Source organism: Sceloporus occidentalis, unplaced genomic scaffold (assembly GCF_023333645.1).
Source record: "Sceloporus occidentalis isolate IW3139 unplaced genomic scaffold, rSceOcc1.0.p SCAF_13, whole genome shotgun sequence".
NCBI lineage: Eukaryota > Metazoa > Chordata > Lepidosauria > Squamata > Phrynosomatidae > Sceloporus > Sceloporus occidentalis.
This window is the reverse complement of record NW_028316993.1, coordinates 3,266,558-3,286,628: the sequence shown is the minus strand read 5'-3', so window position 1 is coordinate 3,286,628 and position 20,071 is coordinate 3,266,558. Positions and strand designations below refer to the sequence as shown.

Genomic DNA, 20,071 nt, shown 5'->3' with positions numbered 1-20,071 from the left:
ACACCACCTATGTTTTTCAGACAATACCCTCCCAAATCCTCCAGCTGTCCATACTGGATGGGGGATTCTGCGAAGGCCATAAAAAAGTAACTTTTCCTGGCTCTGATCCAGCCTGGCATGCTGCTGGGGTTGGTGAGGAGGAAGAGGTGCCTTTCAGAAATCCCCAAGCAAAGCATGGAAGTGCTCTCCAGTGATGCTTTCTGGTAGACTGCCCTGGTACTTTGAGTTTCAGAAATCTATCTGAGCAAACCTTTCTTGCCCCCAGCCTTGTGCCTGTATTTCTGCAAACTTAATTTTGTGTCGATGATCAGGTGAAGATGATGTTTTTCCATTGCATTGAGGAATGATTTGTCCATATGGAGCTCCAAGAAGAGAGAGCAGCCATTATCAATGCCCAGCAAGGCGTCAGCAGGACCCAGATGAGAGAGAGGGGAACAGAAGCCAAACCAAAGGAAAAGTCTTGTGGCACCATAAAGGCAATTCGTGAAATGCGCCAAGTCAAATACCTTAAGTCTTCAAAGTGTCATAGGCCTTGCTTCTCTTTAGTATATGAACTCTCTTCCTCCCATCTACTCCCTGGTGATAGGATTGATTCAAGTCCAAAATGTCTGATAGACATCTATAATCATCTTGCTCTCTGGTGAGTAAAATTTAACACAATCTTATTAGAAAGACATACTCAGATGTTAAATCAAAATCTAAAAAAAGAAACTCTTAAGGCAAGAGTTGGTGACATGAAAAGCCCAGGGTTCTGTGAATTTTGTTAATCTGTTATGCACCCTAAATCCCTAAGGATTGTGAACAAAATCAAATTAAACTTTTGCTGGTTGCTCCTGGTTTATATTTATTGTACCGAGAGGCTCTTGTGCCGCAGGATGCTTAAGAAAAGTGAGAATCTGTTGAGCTGGAAATTCACAATCCAGATTTCATCTGTCATAAAATTACTAGCCTCAGGCTGAGCCAGTCTCTTCTCCGTTGGCAGCCTGGTCTGCATATGCTGGACTACAACTCACATCATCCCCGTCAATGTGTGTGTGGGGGTGTTATCCACAATGGATGCAAGCTACAGGAAAAGAGATTCCACCTGAACATTAGGAGGAACTTCCTGACAGTAAGGGCTGTTCGACAGTGGAACGCACTTCCTCGGAAGGTGATAGAGTCTCCTTCCTTGGAGGTCTTTAAACAGAGGCTGGATGGCCATCTGTCGGGGATGCTTTGATTGTGATTTCCTGCATGGCAGGGGGTTGGACTGGATGGCCCTAGTGGTCTCTTCCAACTCTACGATTCTGTGATTCTATGATTCTATGTCTGAGGGCACCAGGCTGGGAAAAGCTGCCCTCTTCATCTCTGTTTCTTCCCTCTTTCTGACAAGATTCTTGTAAAGATGGGCTGGGAATCATAGCATCCTCCAGCTGTTGTTGGACTGTTGTTCCCATCAGCCTGAGCCAGCAAAGCCAATAGGGAGGAATGCTAGGAGTTGAAATCCAATTTTAAAAAATACCACCACTGCATATTAAATGCAAAGATGCTATTAGCATCCTTCTAATCTGGCAGCTGATGCTTAAAAGAAGATTGGGAGGCAAGAGGGCTTGAGTTTTCCAAGTTCAAGCTGGCATGAGGGTTAAACCTTGCAAAGATGGTCAAGCCGAGCCTTGCGGAGAGGGAAATGCCCTCGGCACATGCTCAGGGGTACCGCCTCTTTTATTTCCACATTCCAGCACTGAGCTCCCCAGTGTTTTTTAAATCAGTTCCAGCAAGGCTGTGCTTGGATTCTTGATGAAGCTGCTTGGGCTTGATCTCACGATGGTCTTTCTGCTGCTGTGCACGTCTCTGGCAAAGTGAGGGTTACCGACTGAGCACCAGCTTCCCAAGAAGGAGGAGAAGAGAGAAAAGGAACAGCCATGAGTTTCATCCAAAGGGGACCTAGTGGTCAGAGGAAAAGGAAGCCCCATGCAGAAGGAGCGTCATGCAGAATGTGTCTAGGATGAGCTTGCCACAGTCTTCAGTTTGGATGTGACCTCTCCCTTCCCAAAGCACTCCAGGTAAGTACAGCAGTGTTGCATTCCCATGCTTCTAACCCTCTTCCTTTTTTTTGACAATTGTCACTCAAAACCTGCAGACAAAGAGAGCATGGGTGGGATTGCGAGTCCTCGGTTTTGTTGGTACGTGTATGTATATATACAGAGGGAAGCAGAGTTATTTAGTGTGGTTACACTTGAGAAGGGGTTAGAAGAGAAGGCAGGAAAGGGTCAGATCCAAATGGTCTCCCACTGGGTTTGTTACAGAGGAAAAGAATGCATATTGGAAATTAGTATTTCTTTTTCCAGCAAGAGAGTGAAGTCACAGGTGTTATGGGGGATGAACATTGGGATGTTGTTAGCATTGGTGTGCTGTGGACCTCTTGGTTTTTTATCTGCAGAAGGAATAAAGAACTGGGTGGATGGGTGGAATATCTAGAACCATCATTCCAGTTTGGGGAGGAAAATGGGATCTACTGGGTTGGAACAGCACCTATTTCAATGGGTTTTTCCTTCTTATGGGTAGAAAAAGAAAAGGAACTGCATTGAACAACTACATTACCACCAGTGCTGAATTGTGCAATATTGTGAGGTTGCTATTTTAACCCTTGTGCTTGATTCACTCAGTTTTGCACCCTACAAACTGTTTTGCAATGCTGTCTCAAGCATCTCATCCTTTGTGCCCTGTTTTCAGACGCATTTGGGTGGCAAAGTGTGTCAGATCTGTGGACACAACAATTGTGACTGTTCCTTATGGATTAAAGGAAACATTTCACATTCTACAAGGAAACAGCTAACCTTGGACCTTTCCCATTCTCTGTTCCCATAGCAAGTGTTGGACACTTAGTTGTTCCTGGACTACAATTCCCATTCTCCCTTGTTGGAAGTGTCCTGCTTTCTCTCTCCTCCTCCCATCCCTTCGTGCTCAGCTTATTCCATTGCTGCAAGCTGCATTCAAAGTGCAAAAGGTAGTTTAATTTTACCGTGAACCCAGAGGGAAGGTGGAAGCAGAGTCTTTCCTTTCCCAGTAGACTCAGGCAAAAGCAAACTGCTGCAGATTCTCTTGGCTAGATTGTTCTTCTCCATTAAAAAACTTTCACCATCTTTATCATACTCTGGCATTGCTTGGCCATATGCATCCCAGTTTTCATCTGTTAAAGTTTGGATGGTCCACAGATTTTGGTATCCATGGTGGATCCTGGAACCAAATCCCAGCGGATACTTTTAGACTGTAAAAGTTATCTTAAAATGCAATTGATCAATCTGCAGTGGGCATCCCTTGGGGTTTGGTTCCAGGACCCCAGTGGATGCCAACATCTGTGAATGCTTATGCCCCATTAAATGTGAACACACAATAAAATGGTGTCCCTTGTATAAAATGGAAAACCAAGTTTTCCTTTCTGGAATTTATATTTGTTTGAATATTTTCAAGCCGTGGGTTGTTGAATCCGTGGATAAAGAATCTGTGGATACAGAGAGCTGACTATATATAACTTTAAAAATCCATTAAAAATATAGGATATTTAAAAACAACAACAAAACAATACATGATGAAAAAGCCATTGCAGTCAATCCCGATTGCCTGTCAAAATGAAAATGTTTTTTGCTTGGTGGCAGAAGGAGACCAAGTAGGGAGTTATCCAAAGAAGCAAGTCCCAAAGTCTAGGAGCATTGAGAAGGGCCTCTCTCTCATCGACCAGGTTTTGTAAGGATTCGTGTTTTGTAAGGCATTTTCTACACTGTAGAGAAAAGAAAACCTGGATCGATCAACCCTTCAGGTCCAACCCAGCCATTTTCTGATGTTGCTACAAGAAGCAACCAATTTACTTTCCTTGGGGACAAAATAACCCACCGAGATTCAGAAAACCTCCACTCTGCTGCTTGTGCTTTCCCTGCCACGCTTCTTTTTTCTGTTCAAAGAGAAGCAGTTCAAAGATTGATCGCTGTTGCTGTTAAAGAAAAGAGGGAGAAAAAATAATGGCACTGAATACCCAGTGGCCTTTAATTGCAACCAATTTGCTCAAAACGATCATCACTCAGACTAAGGCATATGGGAAATGTGACTGCGCCTTCAAATCTGCCATACAGAAGGATAGCTGTCTCTGGTTCTAAGCCAGATTCCAGATGCATTGGAATACAAAAACCATCATCCACCATCCAGCAACAGGTAGGGCAGGCAGCTGGATGGACTTCCTTGGAAGGTGATGGTGGACTTTTCTTCTTTGAAGGTCTTCAAACAGAGGCTGGTTGGGTATCTCTAGAGAAGGCTTTAGCTGTGTGTTCCTGCCTGGTGAGGATTGAACAAGATGGCCCTTGTGGTCTCTTCCTCCAGCTCCGTCATTCTATGATTCAATAATTTAGTTATTTATCCAATGTATTTACAATTTATGTAGCCAATGATAATATTTTTTCCTCCTCCACTGAGTTGTTGAGTCCTCTCCTTTTCAAGGAAGGGAACTTTCTTTTTCATGGCCTCATAATAAACCTGGTAGCGCAGTGGTTAAATGCCTGTACTGCAGCCATTCACTCAAGACCACAAGGTTGCGAGTTCAAGACCAGCAAAAGGGCCCAAGCTTGACTCAGGCTTGCATCCTTCCGAGGTCGCTAAAATGAGTACCCAGACTGTTGGGGGCAAATTAGCTTACTTGCTAATTAGCTTACTTGCTGTTCACCGCTATGATCTTTGGAATAGCGGTATATAAATAAAACAAATTAATTAATTAATTAATTAAACCTTGTCTTCTCTTCCCTCTGTAGAGGAATTGGATTATGGAGCCCAACACGACTTTCCCACACAACTGGACACTTTCTGAAAGAGAAGACGCTTTCGTCGGACTCCAACTTCTGCTGAGGTTCAAGCCACTCTTCATCCCTTTCTACGGCCTCCTGGTGACCATGGCTTTCCTGGGCAACTCCTTCTTGATCTTGTCCATCATGGCTGACAAGAAGCTCCACAACGCCACCAACTTCTTCCTGGGCAACCTATCAGTGGGTGACCTCTTGATGTGCCTGGCTTGCGTGCCGCCAACTGTCTCGTACGCCTTTGAGCCGCATGGCTGGCTCTTTGGCCAAGCCATGTGCCACGCTGTCATCCTCCTCCAGGCGGCCACGGTCTACGTTTCGGCCCTCTCCCTCGCAGCCATTGCCATAGACCGCTACATGGTGGTGGCCTACCCCGTCCGGAGGCGTATCTCCTTGTGGTACTGCGGTCTGGTGGTGGCCGGCATCTGGGTGGTGTCTCTGGCCCTGGCCACTCCACCTTCCATTAATTCGGTCTACTTGGATCTCAGCAGCACTGGGCACAACTTGTTCATCTGTGAGGAGTTCTGGAGCCAAATGGAGAGCCAGCGGCTGGTCTACTCTTGTGCCATGCTTCTCATCAGCTACATGGTCCCCCTCTTGGCGGTCACCATCTCCTACTGCTCCATCTTGGCCCATCTTCATCGCCGGAACATTTCGGGCTTGGCCAACTCCAGCCAGGCTCAGTGGAACAAGCAGAAGCGCAAGGCCTTCGTCCTCTTGGTGGCCGCCATCTTAGCTTTCTCTTTGTGCTGGATGCCTCTTCAGGTCCTCAACCTCCTCCGTGACCTGGACCCGGACTTCTCCATCCTGAGCAAGAGGTACATCAATGTGGTCCAGCTCTCTTGCCACTTCACTGCCATGAGCTCAGCTTGCTACAACCCGTTCATCTATGCCTCGCTCCACCACAAGTTCAGAGCCCACCTTCGCCTCGTCTTCTGCCGGAGGAAGAACATCCGTGATGGCCATGCGCTCTCTTCCAAGTCAGCCCAAGCCAACACCTGCCTCAGCCTGGTCCCTGACACAACCAGAGTGTGAGTAGCAAGAAGACGAGGCTCAGGCCAATGTCCATCTCACCTACAGAAGCAAGGACCTCAGCTGGTGTGTCAATACTCACACTGATAAAGGTTACACGGACCGCCCGACATACTGCTACCCTTGGATATGTTTGCAGGGCTGTGTTTTTGTGGGTGCAGCACCCAGTGTCCAGAAAAACTGTACGCTTTTCTAATATCCTATATAAATATCCTCACAACATCTGTGTGCTGTTTTGAAGCAAGAGATATTGCAGAATGTATACCTGAAGCTAACACAAAATAAGTCCAAAATTTAAATTTCCAACTTTTAATTTTATGCTCCCTTTGGCACTTCACTATCTCGAAACAACACACAGATGTTGCATTTGGCTCTCATAAGGAATGCAAAGGAACACACAGGATGGTTTTTGAAGTAAGGCAGAACAAGCGAGGATCAATTCCATTTTGAAGTGTGAATTGAAGTGAGGACAATAGGATGGCCTTTTCTCTCCGGCTATCTATTCCAGGCTCATTCGGGGCAAAGAAATCACTAAGAAGCGGCCCGAAAAAAATGGGAGAGAAAGAACTAGAAAGGCTTTTGTAAATACAATAAAGCTTTCTGAGAAGAGCAAAGAAGCCCAGGCACCGAAACCGAAGTCACAGTGGTAATAACTGAATGAGGAATCCACAGACTGGCAAAGTGAAGTGGAAGGTAACCTTTGCAGTGGATGGAAAATGGATAATACTTTTTGGATTTTGGATTACCACAATTGACACCCGGCGAACTCCAGAAACAATACTGAATTTTTCCGGCTGGTTTAACAATGTTTTAACCATGTTTTTACATGCTTAAATGGTTGTATGTATTTTAATCTATGTTGTAGCCTAACTCGAGCCTTGAGGAGAGGAAGGTAAGAAATAAAATAATAATGGTAATAATAATCATCATCATTAAAGCTGTGCCAAATTGTATTAATTCTGCAGTGTGGCAGCAGCCTTAGTTATGCAGAATATCAGTATATATCTACACTGCTATAGTTCTAGCAATTGGATACCCTTTCAACTTATTATGGCTCCGCCTTACAGACTCCAGGGATTTATAGTTTGGAGAGGGACTTTGGAATATTCTTCTAGAGGACTTTAGTCCAGTGGTTCTCAAACTTTAATCTTCTGGGTGTTTTGGAGTTCAGCTCCCCAGAGCGCCAGCCATCTTGGCCCAAAGATAAATGAAAATGGGATCTGAAATCCAAAATGTCTGGAAGACCAAAGATTAAGAACCACTGTTTTAGTCCAGTCGCTTGAGACACATCACTAGCAGAGAAATCCAACTATCTCACTCCAACTAGAGATCCCAAGTTTCCATAGGATGGACCTAAGGCAATTAAAAGTGGTATCAGATTTCTGCAGCTGTACAGTGTAGATCTGCAAGTGACTTTCCCAGTGAGTGCAAGCAGCAAGCATGAGAAAGGCATCTGTCTTGACTTTTGGAAGAGTCCTAAACTCAGCAAAGCAATGCACTCTATTTTCTGCCATTGCTGAGACTCCAATTTGTGCAATTTCAATCTGGGAGCCCGTTTTTTGGCTCAGCCGCCTTGTGTTCCATTCCATCACCTCCTGCATCGCCAATCTTTGTTGCCCGCTACCCAATATGTTTTGTCAGCTGCCACCATAGTGGAAGTATTAAATGTGTTCTGAAGATAACAGAAGCTGTTGCCATCTTTTGATGCTTAAGGACATATGTGCTCTGCTCATCAGACCAAAGTGGGCACATGTCGCCCAACAATCTCGCTTCCCAAAACCAGATGCTGCCAAGAATTTCAGACTTAGAAGCAGGCTGCTGCCACATTGCAGAAATAATGGAGTTTGACACCATCCTATGGAATCCTGGGATTTGTAGTTTGTAGTGGCAACACATCTCTCTAACAGAGAAGGCTAAGTATTTCACAAGGGTACGAACGCCATATCACTAAGCCGTGGCAGTTAAAGTAGTGTCAAACTGCATTAATTCTGCAGTGTGGATCCAGCCTGAGAACTTTAGTGTGGGAATGCAAAGGAAGACACCAGCGCTGTCTTGTGCCGAATGCTACTACATTTTGCAAGCAATGAGAACCAAACAGGAAGGTAAGTAAAGTAGCAGAACCACATAAAGAGGAATGGCCTGCCTGCATGAATATCCCTCCATACCATCTTAACTGAGAACAACTACATCTTGACAAAATGTAGGCTTCTGCTTCTAACATCGTCATATTTTTTCTTTCTCCTATATGGTTTTTAACACTTTTCCCTGACGAAGAAGCCAGTGGAGCTCCGAAAGCTTGCAACATGGATTTTGTGCATTTTGGTTGTCCTAATAACGGTCTAAGAAAGGTATCCTGAGCCAGCATAGTATGTCTCGGGATACCTTTCTTAGGCCATTATTGAACCATTATTGAACCTGGGGACCAGGTTCAATTCCTGCTCAGCCATGAAGCCCTTGACCTTGTGCAAGTCACACTCTCTCAGCCTCTGAAGGAGGTAAAGAAAAAACCCTTCTGAACAAATCTTGGTGAGAAAAACCCATGATAGATTGGACTTAGTTGGAAGCAACTTGAAGGCACACAGCACACATACACACAAGAAAGATATGGCTGTTTCATGGGTTTTGGATGTTATTGCATTTTGTTGTATGGCCAACATAGTGACCCCTGGATATGCTCACTTTTTCTGCGCATCAGGACCAGAAAAGACAGAATGTAGGTGGATATGAATGAGGATGCTTTTTCAGAGGAGGAAGAAGAGGCTATAGATAGGGTTGCTGCCATGATGTGCAGTAAGCCAACATCTTACTAACCCCAACCTTTTTGTTACTCGGACCTCCTGAGAACCAGCTGGAAAGAGGATCACAGCGGCTTTGGGAATCTAGGGAGACCATCGAGAAACTCAGCCAGGGAAAGAAAGAAAAATAAAACACTGAAATGCTGCAATTGAGATAATTTGGAGAACTGCCGTAGACATGGCAACTGAAGTGACAAGCGCCGTCCCTTGTCTAAAAAGAGAGGTCTTGCAAGCTCTATCGACCTCCTTCTTCCCATTTCCACCATCCACCTTGGTCTTCTTTGCCCTGACCAAATGCAGAGTCCAGTGGCGCTAATATTTCCCTCGACATCAGACTCCTGAATTGCACAGAATTGCATTGATTTTTTGGGGCTGCCGTATCTCACTGTCGATCAGTACTATAACATCCTAAATGCACAAAACAGTACAGAGAGAGATCTTGGAGCACCTTTGAGAGACGTAGACTGAAGTCTAGGAAAGCTCATGCTGCCAATGTCTTTTTTTCAGTGAGTCTCAAAGGTGCTCCAAGACCTCTCTGCATACTGATTCTACAGACTAACATAGCTATGTCTTTGAATTCTAGCACCAAACAGTGGTTATCGTTGTTGTTGAGTGCCTTCAAGTTGTTTCTGACGTATGACAACCCTCTCCTGGGGTTTTCTTGGCAAGGTTTGCTACAGCCTTCCCTTCGTCCGCAGACGAAGCCACAGGTTAATGAGAAAGGAGATGAGATGGACTTTACAAGTATCACAAGGGAGGAAAACATTGCTCTGGTGGCAATTAATTCTTCCTTTGCTTCTCCAAAGAACCGGCGGATCTTGAAACAGCCTTTGACGGGGTCAGCCTCCTTGTCAGGGGAAGATGCTGGAAGTGTGCGTTGTTCAAAAAGGTGCAAATTGAGCAAGGAGGAGCAACTGGGTCCCTGGCACTGGTCTCCAAAACAGCAACCGTTTCCCAAAAGCAGGCAGCAGACATGCTAGGAATGTACAGCCTCTTTTGCAGGACAAAATACGATCCTGCATGACAAATGGTGGCTTCTTAATGCTGTGGGCGAAAACTTACTGTGGTATCCTGAAAGCTCATATCATGGGCACAAAGATACTCATAGGATGGCATGAAGCTCCTCTTCAGATCATTGGGATTGATGCTCCTATCATTACCTTTGCAGACATGGGACACAAGACACAGGGTCTTCTCGGGTCCTTCTGCTGGACAGAAGGCCAACTGCCACTTCCATCTGCTGAAGTGACAATGCAGAACAAAACATGGTTCAATCGCTCTCAAACTTTGGTCCTCCGGGTATTTTGGATTTCAGGTCCCCAAATGTCTGACCGCTGGCTAAACTGGTAAGGGCTTCTGGGATCTGAAGTCCAAAACACTTGGCGGGCGCATGAAGGTCCAGGATAATGGCCTCAGCCCATTTCCACGTTGGCCATGAAACCCACTGGGTGACCTTGGGCACGTCGCACTCTCTCAGCCTCAGGGGAACCTGTTCTGAACAAATCTTGCCAAGAAAACTCCACAATATGTTCATCTTAGGGTTGCCATAAGTTGGAAACAACATGAAGGCACACAACAACCACCAAGGTCTGTCCAAGGTGCTGGAAAGGCTGAAGATCCATTCTTCCCAAGTTCTTCGGTGCCACCTTCCTCTCTTCAAAAGAGCAATCGTTCAAATTTCAGGATTTCGTTTATTTCATCCCAACCCCACCTGAAGAAAATGGGACCCTCGGCTCGCTTCCAGTGCCCTTCTTCTTGCAAACAGCCACATTGACAAATAAGGGCCAGGGTTCACAAATTCCTTGATACATATTAAAGAAGGAGAAATGCACAAAGCCAATAACGAAACATTTTATGGGCCAGGTTGAAAGAGAGAATGGTAGATGTGTCATCCTAAGCCAATGTCAAAATAGCATGAACATCAGCTGTTTTTTTTAATCTTTATAAAATAACATTCTAATAATAATAATAATAATAATAATAATGTTTTCCCTCCTAAATTAATATGTTTGCAAATCATCCTTCAAAATGCCTTTCTGCTTACTGATCTGAATAATCCCAGGTCAGAGCAAATGTTACTTTTATTGAATAACTGCAAGCTGCCAGCTTGAGTTGTTTTTTAGCATCTTCTTAATTAAAAAAAGAGCAAGACTCGGCTTTCTTTAATTAAAAGGTGAAAGAAAAGACATCAGAGACGAGGCCCAGAACTTTTCCTGAGGGCAGTAACCACTGCTTATAAAACTGACCCTTAATTTCCCTTGAATGTATAGATTTTCCTTTCCTTGCGTTTCATCCTGAGCCTTCAGGGAACTACGAAACCTCTCCTGACATTACTGTCAAGGATAAGGCCCCTGGATCTTATTCAACTGCAAAACCCATCAGCCCCAGACATCCTAAGAAATGATATGGGGTGACAGCAGTCACAAAAACTAATATCCATTTGGAAAAACATGTTTAATCTAGCCTTTAGATTTTGCTAACCCAGAAGGAAAAATCAACAGTGTTGGGTAGGAAAAAAATTGGCCGCATCGCATTGCAAAATGTCTCCTATTTGATGATTTAAGGAAGAGGAAAGGAAAATATAATGGTCCAATAAAGGAAAGGAAATGGTGGGACAAACGGGGGCTTTGGGTCCAGAAAATTAAAGCTGAAAAGGGGTACTATGAAGTTAGGGAAACTATTAATAAGATTTTTTACATTGTAGGTAATGGATATTAAATTCCTTGGTCATAGCCATCAAGAGGAGGAAAGGAGAGTTGAAAAGTAGGTGCGGTAATAATGGTCATATTTTTTTTGCTTGTAGTGTACATAACTGCAAATTGGTTTTATGCACTTCTTTTTGAAGGTAATTCTTTTCTGTCTCTTCAAAAGGAGAAAAATAAAGCACTATTCCAGCACAAAATAGGCCCTCTCTAAATGAAGAATCTTCAGACTCCGAAGCAAAATAATTGATTGAAATTGCCTCTCTGGGAACATGATGGAGGAGCCGCGTTCCAGATAACAGCAAAAGAGCCATTATGGCACAGAAACGGCATTCAAATGCCACGCTTATTATTCCAAAGAAGAGAAGGGAGCGTCTAATGACAATTGAAGACTTAAAAGAAGGAAGAAAACAGCAATGCATTTAAAGATGGAATATTCAAGAGCCGATCTGAAAAGGTTTTTGGAACAGCTACCAAGCGATTCAATCAGGCAAATTGCATCAAGGGTTGGTTAAGTCAAATGGGTTCGTGAGCAAATGTCCCCGGTTGACAGAAATGTAGATTCAGATTCAGAAACAAATCTGAAATACCTGTTGCAGAATGTATTACAATACAAAGAAAGCCAATGAAGAGGGCATCTTTGGCAGGAGGATAAGTAGCAGCCATGGCTTCCGTGTCTGTTCCAGATTGTAGTCTGGATTTTAAAGGTGTTTTCTAAAGTGCTAGACTCTATCCCAGAGTTATGTTGACAAACGTAGAAACCTGCCATATGGCTGAGTGTGTATTCACACTGCAGAATTAAAGCAGTTTGAAACCACATTAACTGTCATGATTCTATCCTACAGGATGCTGGGGTTTGTAGTTTGGTGGTTTGGGCATTGGACTGTGACTCTGGAGACCAGGGTTCGATTCACCGCTCATTCATGGAACTCATTGGCAAGCCTCCTCTGAACAAATCTTGCCAAGAAAACTCAATTATAAGTTCATATTGGGGTTGCCATAAGTCAGAAACTATTTGAATACACAGAACCGAAGCACCAATGCTCTCCCACAGACAAGCTAGAAATTTGGGAAATGAAGGAAAACTTTGCTGCAGGCATAGAATTCAGCCTACTCCTGTAGTTACATCCCTGGCCTGCAAGCCTTCTATTTTCTCTAAACTGGGAAAACCAACACCTATTACAAAAACCGTGCCATGTTTTCATGTTGGCACACCTATGCACTAGTGCTGCCTCTTGGTGGCAAAGGCATGTTGCACCTTTTTGTGGCGATGCAGCCGCTGAAAATACTTATGCAACCTAAGGCTGAATTACATAGTTTCCCTATCAAGGCATGTTGGCCACGTAAAGACTTTAAGATCAGGTCCACTTTTTAAAAACCCTTTTCTCTTTCCCTGTCCCTCCCACTGTTTTTTTGCAACATGTTGCCCAATAAAGTGACCTGTGGATGGTGGATGCTTGCTCTATGGAGACATTACCGCTGACCCTTCCCAACAAACTGGCCAAAAACATAGCACCAGGCAAAGGATTGGAAAGAAGAAACGTTTACTGAAACATTTGCTTATTAAGATTTGTCTGCAAGAGAGGAATGGAAGAGGTCTAGTCAAGACAAGCAGGAGCAAGAGATGCTAGCAGTATCTTTAAAATGGAAAAATAAATAGTAACATTGCAGGTTACCGGAAATTGGAAAAACTACATAATGCTCACCTGATATTTAAGGGGGAGAAGAGACAGTATTATCTGGAAGCTAGCATTGGGGTGAAAATACTAGTCCAGAATCGTTCTCTATCTCCCAGTTATGCTAATGCTCAAACATTGAGCATTAAGAAATAGCACCTCTTTCTTCCCTCTCTGGTCTCTGCTGTGAGTTGAGTAGGACTCAGACATACTCCACAGGTTACAGCGTTCCCTCTATATAAACTGAGATCCATTCCCATACAAGAGAAGTTGTAATGGCTTTTGGTGCCCGGTGTACCAACCAGCCTTTGAGTCAGATTTCTGCACTGTGGAGTGAAGCAGGTACTGAATACCTCTTAATCTAAGTATGTAAAAAGTACCCTCATTGGAACTACCCAGTTATGCTGGCATGGTGAGACTCCAGCCATAGCTGGTGAGAAACCTTACCATTTATCTCCACCTATGACACTTTCCACATATGGCAATTTCTTTACACCTGAAAAGGCCTTCAGGCCGGACAATGTGTTTTAAAAAGAGTAGAGACCTGTTTTCCTGGGTATAAAAAACAGAACATGGGCAGAGATAGGTGGCTGAGACCATCCTGGATGGCACACTGCTTCCATCACAGTCCAAAGATCTGTGAAACTGTGAAGTGATGGAGCATTTGGACAATTTTAGGACGCAGCCATGAAATGAGGTCTCCCAGTACAAAATGGCTGAGGAAGGGAACGTTGTGCAAGATTATTATTTTTAGCAATGTGTACCCTGTTGGATTTGCAAGCCAAGGAGGGCTGCAATGGGGATGGGCAAAGTGTGGATCTTGCTGAATAGTCCCTGGACTACATGGAAGTCTAAAAAGGGTCCTTGTTGTTTATTTGTAAGAGAGAGAGAACTCAGATAATGAAGAAACAGCCAATCTCAGCTGAAAAGGGAAAAGAAGCGGGGATGCGCTCACTAATGGAGTGCACTCTCCTTTTCCTTCCCCTGGGAGCCCAGAGCAGCCACATCTTTATTGTCTGACATTTCTTCCCTCTTCCCCCCTTAGCAAGTATAGACAATGCTGAGGAGTGTTGGGAGTTGCAGTTCATCAGCATCAGAGGATTTGCCCATCCCTGGGCTATGAGAACAAGCCATAAACCACACTGGGCTTGGGCAGCCCAAGACACTCCTACAAGGAGTGAGAGAGAGATGTCCTTCTCCATATCTTTGGCAACTCTTGTTCGGTCCAAAAAAAAATTATCAAGGGAAGGAAGAAGTCTTTTGAGTCTTTTCCCGACACTGTTCCTTCTTGCCTTCTTAATCTGTGGCAACTTGGCAATTCCACCTACAGACAGTAGTCCTCTTGGTTGCTTGGCCACACTTTCTGCAGGACTCAGTATGCCAGACAGGAGTTCATCGTTTCCCCAAAGTACATATAGATTGTCCCATTATCACACATTCCCCTTAGATTGCAAGCCAAAATTTGTTTTATGTAGTCACAGATCAAATCCCTGGTAGGCACTTATATAATTCTTGTAACAGGTATCCTCTGTGGTTGTTGTGCGCTCTTGTCCTATCGTGTCTCAGGTTATCAGCACTGAATGGGTTGCATCTGCTTACAGGTGCAGATACTCTGCTAGGAAAGCAGCCAGGATCTTACATAGGTTCTGGACGGTGGGTGGATGGAGATTTGCCTCTGTGTCTTCCATCGTGTGCCAGACATCAGGGAAAGGGGTGGCAATGAGGTGAAGGACGGGAACACCTTTCAGAAAGGCAAACACAAATACATACGTTGAAGACCATTTGCAATTCCATGAAAATGCAAGATTATTCCACTGAGCAACTTTCTGAAACAATCTACTCTTCTTTTTTAAAAAGGCAACTTGCTCGTTCTTAAGACTGCAAGACAGCTTTGAAGATGGATCACCAAAGTTCAGGGTGATCTATGAAGATTACATGGCTAAATGTGTTCCAACGTGCAAAAAAGGAGGGAGAGAACATGTTTTCATAAGAAAAAAGTAACGGATTTAAACATCATAATTTGTTGTTGTTGTTATTATGTGCCTTCAAGTCACTGCCATTTTAGGGACTCTATCCTAGTTTTTTTTCCGGGTGGTGGCAAGCTTTATTCTGAGGATGTTTGCCATTGCCTACTTCAAACACTGAGAGAGTGTGACTTGCCTATCCTAAGTTTGTGTGTGTATGTGCCTTCAAGTTGCCTATTGACTTATAGGAAGCCTATGAAATGTCATAGGGTTTTCTTAGGTAAGGCGGTTTTGCCATTTCCTTCCTTTGCAATATAGCCTACAGCACCTGGTATTCATTGGTGGTCTCTCATCCAAGTACTAACCAGAGCAGACCCTGCTTAGCTTCCAAGATCAGACTATTAGTATCCCCAGAAATGCCATCATGCAAACCATATCCTTCTGGAATCAACTCTCCATGCTTTTAATTTTTTTCAGCCTGGAAGTAGTTAACAAAAAACTAATTAGACGGTTGCACAGTTGTCCACTCTTGCATAAAAACACGCAAGTAAATGAACAGCACCTCCTCCATTTTCTCAGGCTTACTTCTGGATTTATCATTAACAGAACCTTGCCTCTTTCATTTCTTTTCTCTTTTTTAAAAACTAACTTTGTTTCCCCTGCTGTAACTTTTTTAAAAACCCAGTCATAAACAGCATAGTTAAAGCACAAACAGCAATGGTGAAGGCCAGTTTCTAGATATGGACAGCTGGGCAGGGAAGAAAGCTGACAGCAGGGAAAATCCACTCAATGGAAATGTACTGGAGAAGAGTGCTGCTGGTACTAAAGACTGGGGGAAAAGACAAGCAACTGAGTCTGAGAGCAAATTAAGCCTCAGTTCTCACTAGATGCCAGAAGGACTAAACAAAGGCCTTGTCTGCATTGCAGAAATAATGCAGTTTGACATTGCTTTAACTGTCATGGTGCCATGCTATGGAATCCTGGATTTGTCGTTTGTCGTAGCACCAGAGCTCTCTGACAGAGAAGGCTAAATATCTCACAAAGCTACACATCCCAGATTTGCATAGTATTGAGCCATGGCAGTTAAAGCAATATGAAACTGCATCATTTCTGCAGTGCAGATGAGGGCCTAAGGCTATAATACTTTGGGCCTATCATGACACAATGCAATTTGCTGGAAAATATGATAATGTTCTGTAAAGTGGAAGGCAATAGGAAAAGAGACAGACCACATTAAAGGTGGAATGACTCAGGTAAGGAAACCATGGGCCTGAGCTTGCAAGACCTGAGAGTTCATAAAAGGGTCTCTCTTGGTGGTATCTGATTCAGAGGGTTGCTGTAAGTCAAAGCCAACTAGATGGCACCTAACAATGTCAAATGAGGAGTGGAGGACAGAGCTCTGGAAAATTACTTTGAGCCAAAATCCTATTGGACAATGGCAGAACATAAAGCTCCTCCATTGATTTGTGGTGGGTATTCAGGAGAATTAATTCACTAACTGAACAATGGCAGCATGATGCAGCTAATATTTGCATTGAGAGAATGGGAAGATGCACCCAGATGCCTTCCAGCCATGGTTGAACATTCAGGGGGAAATTATTGCACAAGGAGGTACTGGATACTCCTTGTATAGTATCCAGAGAAGGACTTATACATACATTACAGGAGAGTTGGGCATAGATCAGCAAGAGGGCTTAAGATTTGGACTACACCTTCCAAAATCCCCAAGCTAGCATGCCCAGTGGCCATACTAGCTGGAAGATTTGGGGAGTCGCAGTCCACAAATGTATGTTTTCCAAGCTCTAGTGGAAGCAGAGAGGGCAAGGAGAGAAAAAGGAGAGAGGAGAATGAGAAGGAACTACCTTTCCGGAGGAAGGGCACATGGTCATCTTCAATGAGGCTGTAGATGGGATCTCTCTGGAAATACAGCTGTTCCTGCGGGTGTGACTCCAGGAGGCCTAGTCGATGGAGACGCTTCTCTGCGGAAGGCAACAAAAGGGATCAGGCTTGCCAAGTGGCTTGAATTAAATAATGGACTGATTGGTCAACCAATAATTAAATCGAATTAAAAACAATTCTGTTCAAAGCACAGAGCTTTTAAATTTAAAATGGAATAAAAGGGATAAAGTGCACCGTACTGTAGGCCCTCTGTATATGTGGGCTCTTGATCTGCAAATTCTACCAAGCACAGATCCATCATCTCATATTATTAAATGGCGGCAACATAAAATACAATGTGCTGATGCTCCCACGTTCATCTCGCTGCCATTTAATAACATGGGACTTGGAACTTCTGCGTTTCTTCCTATCAGTGCAAGATCCAAAAACTACTGTATATACTCATGTATCAGTCTAGATTAACTTAGGTCAAAAAACTGACCCCCAAAAAACTGAGTCGACTTATCTATGGGTCAAAGTAAGTAATGTACTTTAACTCTTATTTAAAAAGGAACCATCCCCCGGTGAAAGGCAAGAGTGTAATCTGTCCTAAAAGCAATACCCGCACCCCACCCAAAACTCTGTTTTGTTACCCAACTCTGCTGCGCTATGCCAAAACCCTATGTTTTTATAAAATATGTGCATCCTTAAGATTCACCGTCTTACCAATGCCAAGAAGCCTTTCGAACCAACCGGCCGTAGCAGGAAAATGGTTTCGGATGGTTGGCTGCCTCGCACCCAGCAGATCCAAGAGGACAAAGAGAGACTGAAAAGAGGAAAGAAGGTTAAAACATCCTTGAGATCTGTAGGAAAGATTTCCTCATCTGAGTCTTCCTTATCCAAAATGCTTGGGACCTGAAGCATTTGGATTTTAAAATACCTGTCTTTGCATAGAGGGACAAAAAATTCATTTATGTTTCATGTACACCTTACACACATATCCCAAAGGTCACTTTCTACAATAGGATGATTTTTGTGCATGAAACAAGGTTTGTGTACACTGAACTATCAAAAAGCAAAACTGTCACAATCTCAGCCACCCATGAAAAATGTGGCTGAGATAGTGACCTTTTGGAGTATTTCAGGTAAAGGACACTCAACCTATATTCCCAGCAAGCAGTAGGGAAAAGGAGAGAGCTTGGGCAAGTAACTTCTCTGGACTACAATTCCCAGAATCCTCAGCCAGAATTTTTTCAAGACATTCTGCCAACTCTAGGGGAAGGTTTTACGACTGAGATTTTGCTCATCATCCAAACCATTTTGTTTCAAAGCCATTGGCAAAGAGCAGCACTTACGATGGCCTGGAGCTGGGTGATGCCTGGGCGGTGGGCAGTTTGCGCCATGCGCTCAGCCAAGTGGCGTGCCCCATAGAGAGAGTCGGTTGCGCTCCACTCCTTGAAGGCTTCCTCCCCGTCGAAAAAGAGCAGCTGCAGCGTCACCTTGGGACTCTAAACCACAGAGAAGCATTTGTTAGATTTCAATCAGTGATTCAAGGAAAAACGGGACAAAAGGAAGAATCACCGAGATCTTTTTAATAGCCGTTCTTTATCATAACAATAATACAAGTATGGGTTCCAACTGAGCACCCCTCCTGTCCTCCTCACCTGCGTCTTGGCTTTCAGCAACTCCTTGTCTAGCGCCGTCGCCAGCTCCAGCAAAACCGAGCATGGCACGGCCGAATCTGTAGCGCCCAGGAACGCCCGGCCGCGCTCATCGCTTTGGAAGTACTTGGAATCGTAGTGGCAGGCAAATACCAGGCGGGAAGGCGCCAACGCGTCCAGCGTTGCCACCACATTGGCAAAGCTCACGGCGCCGCGAGGGGTCCGCTCCTTGAAAGAGTCCAGCTCCACGTGCCAAGAAGCCTCCAGCGTTCGCAGCGTTTCTGTGATGAACTAGGAGCAAAGAAGGAGGGTTGCAATGCAAAGAACCTCACAATCATGAGGTTACCCAAGGTTCGAGTTCTAGTGAGTTCCAGAATCACAATCCTCCAGTATAGAAGAAGTCTAGAAGGCACAACCATTTAGAATAGCAACAGGTGTCCCTTAGGACCTGAGAGTTTATACAAAGCATATAGAAGGCACAATAATTTTAGAACAGCAACAGCATCCCATCATCCTTCATCACTGGGGAAATTTGATAGGAATCATAGTCCAGAGAGTGGATTTTGGACCCCAACTCACCTGTCGGACTCTTTGGTTCCCAGAGCTGCCGGAGTACCTCTCAACCAGCATGGGCTGCAGGTACCTTTTCCAAAGGCGCTGGAGATCCACCTGGGAGGCCAGGCGCTTCAGCCGGGCGCTGGACAAACTCCGGGGCTTGTGCTCCTCCTCCGGGGAAGAAAGATGGACAGTTGTTATTTATAGGAGAGTATTTTTCCCCTTGCTGCTCCCTATTCCTGGAATCGCCTCCTTGCAAACTTATGGGCAGCTCCCTCTCTTGCCGTTTTGCGTTTCTCTTCCTCTGCAACAGTGGATGATGGGCTTTAGGTCTCTCTCTCTCTCTCTCTCAATCTTATGCATTTCCCTTCCCAGACTCCTGCCGCTGCAAGAGCCCTCTCCACTCCCAGTGGATGATGGGTTTTAGAATCCTCTCTGCACCCCATGCACTTCCCCTGCCCTGCAATAGCCCTCTCCTGCCTCTCAGTGGATGATGGGTTTTAGAATCCTCTCTGCACCTCATGCACTTCCCCTGCCCTGCAATAGCCCTCCCCCATCTCCAGGTGGACGATGGGCTTTAGAGTGCTCTCTCAACCCATGCATGCTCCTTCCCCAGACTCCTGCCTCTTCAACTCCCAGTGGATGATGGGCTTGGGGCTTCCCTCTCCCCTGGCGGTGCTTACCTGTCTTGCCTCCGGCGGCGGCTGCTGCTGCTGCTGTTCCGCCCCTTCTTCCCCGAGGAGCAGGTAGAGCGCCAGGAGGGATGCCAGGGCAGCCAGGGCCAGGAGCAGCAGAGGGAGCCCAAAGCGGCGGAGGGGGAGCCGAGGAGGCCCTCGCCTGGAAGGCCCCCCGGGGCCGCCTCCTCCGGCTCCAGGCTCCATCCCAGACCGGCCCCTGCGCGGCCCTTTCCGCATGGCCCACCTGCCGCACCTCCACCTGGACCACCGAGGAGGAAGCCACAGGGAGGCGTGGCCACGCACAAGCCACG

At 44.9% G+C, this 20,071-nt stretch overlaps 2 protein-coding genes across 3 annotated transcripts; one reads left to right on the top strand and one right to left on the bottom strand.

The window, feature by feature from the left end:
- The first annotated feature begins 6 nt into the window (after window positions 1-6).
- On the top strand, window positions 7-6,705 carry LOC149304583 (prolactin-releasing peptide receptor-like). The gene is made up of 3 exons (XM_089478699.1): window positions 7-640; window positions 1,840-2,042; window positions 4,776-6,705. Exon 3 carries the CDS (start codon window positions 4,788-4,790, stop codon window positions 5,853-5,855), a length of 1,068 nt encoding a protein of 355 aa, XP_089334825.1. The 5' UTR covers window positions 7-640; window positions 1,840-2,042; window positions 4,776-4,787; the 3' UTR covers window positions 5,856-6,705.
- Window positions 6,706-10,306: 3,601 nt separating this feature from the next.
- Window positions 10,307-20,062, bottom strand: QPCTL (glutaminyl-peptide cyclotransferase like). 2 transcript variants are annotated; one of them, XR_016271911.1, is made up of 8 exons: window positions 19,767-20,062; window positions 19,108-19,254; window positions 18,532-18,819; window positions 18,223-18,375; window positions 17,594-17,693; window positions 16,852-16,968; window positions 15,355-15,467; window positions 14,678-14,766 (listed from the first exon to the last, which is right to left on the bottom strand). XR_016271911.1 is itself a non-coding variant. In XM_089479440.1 (7 exons), the coding sequence occupies exons 1-7, from the start codon at window positions 19,995-19,997 to the stop codon at window positions 14,621-14,623; spliced, it is 1,182 nt and encodes a 393-aa protein (XP_089335566.1). In that variant the 5' UTR covers window positions 19,998-20,062; the 3' UTR covers window positions 10,307-14,620. The 2 variants fall into 2 exon arrangements, 1 of the variants encoding a protein (XP_089335566.1); XM_089479440.1 differs by lacking the exon at window positions 15,355-15,467 and having other exon boundaries at window positions 10,307-14,766.
- Between the last annotated feature and the right edge of the window lie 9 nt (window positions 20,063-20,071).

Excerpts from the sequence above, each read along its gene's own strand:
- LOC149304583 (XM_089478699.1), top strand. The coding sequence starts at position 4,788 with ATGGAGCCCAACACGACTTTCCCACACAACTGGACACTTTCTGAAAGA.
- QPCTL (XM_089479440.1), bottom strand. The coding sequence starts at position 19,997 with ATGCGGAAAGGGCCGCGCAGGGGCCGGTCTGGGATGGAGCCTGGAGCC. Across the intron at positions 17,694-18,222 it reads TCACCCAGCTCCAGGCCATC|TCTCTCTTTGTCCTCTTGGA; the intron begins GTAAGTGCTGCT and ends TCCTCTTTTCAG. Across the intron at positions 14,767-16,851 it reads TGTGCCCTTCCTCCGGAAAG|GTGTTCCCGTCCTTCACCTC; the intron begins GTAGTTCCTTCT and ends CCTTTCTGAAAG.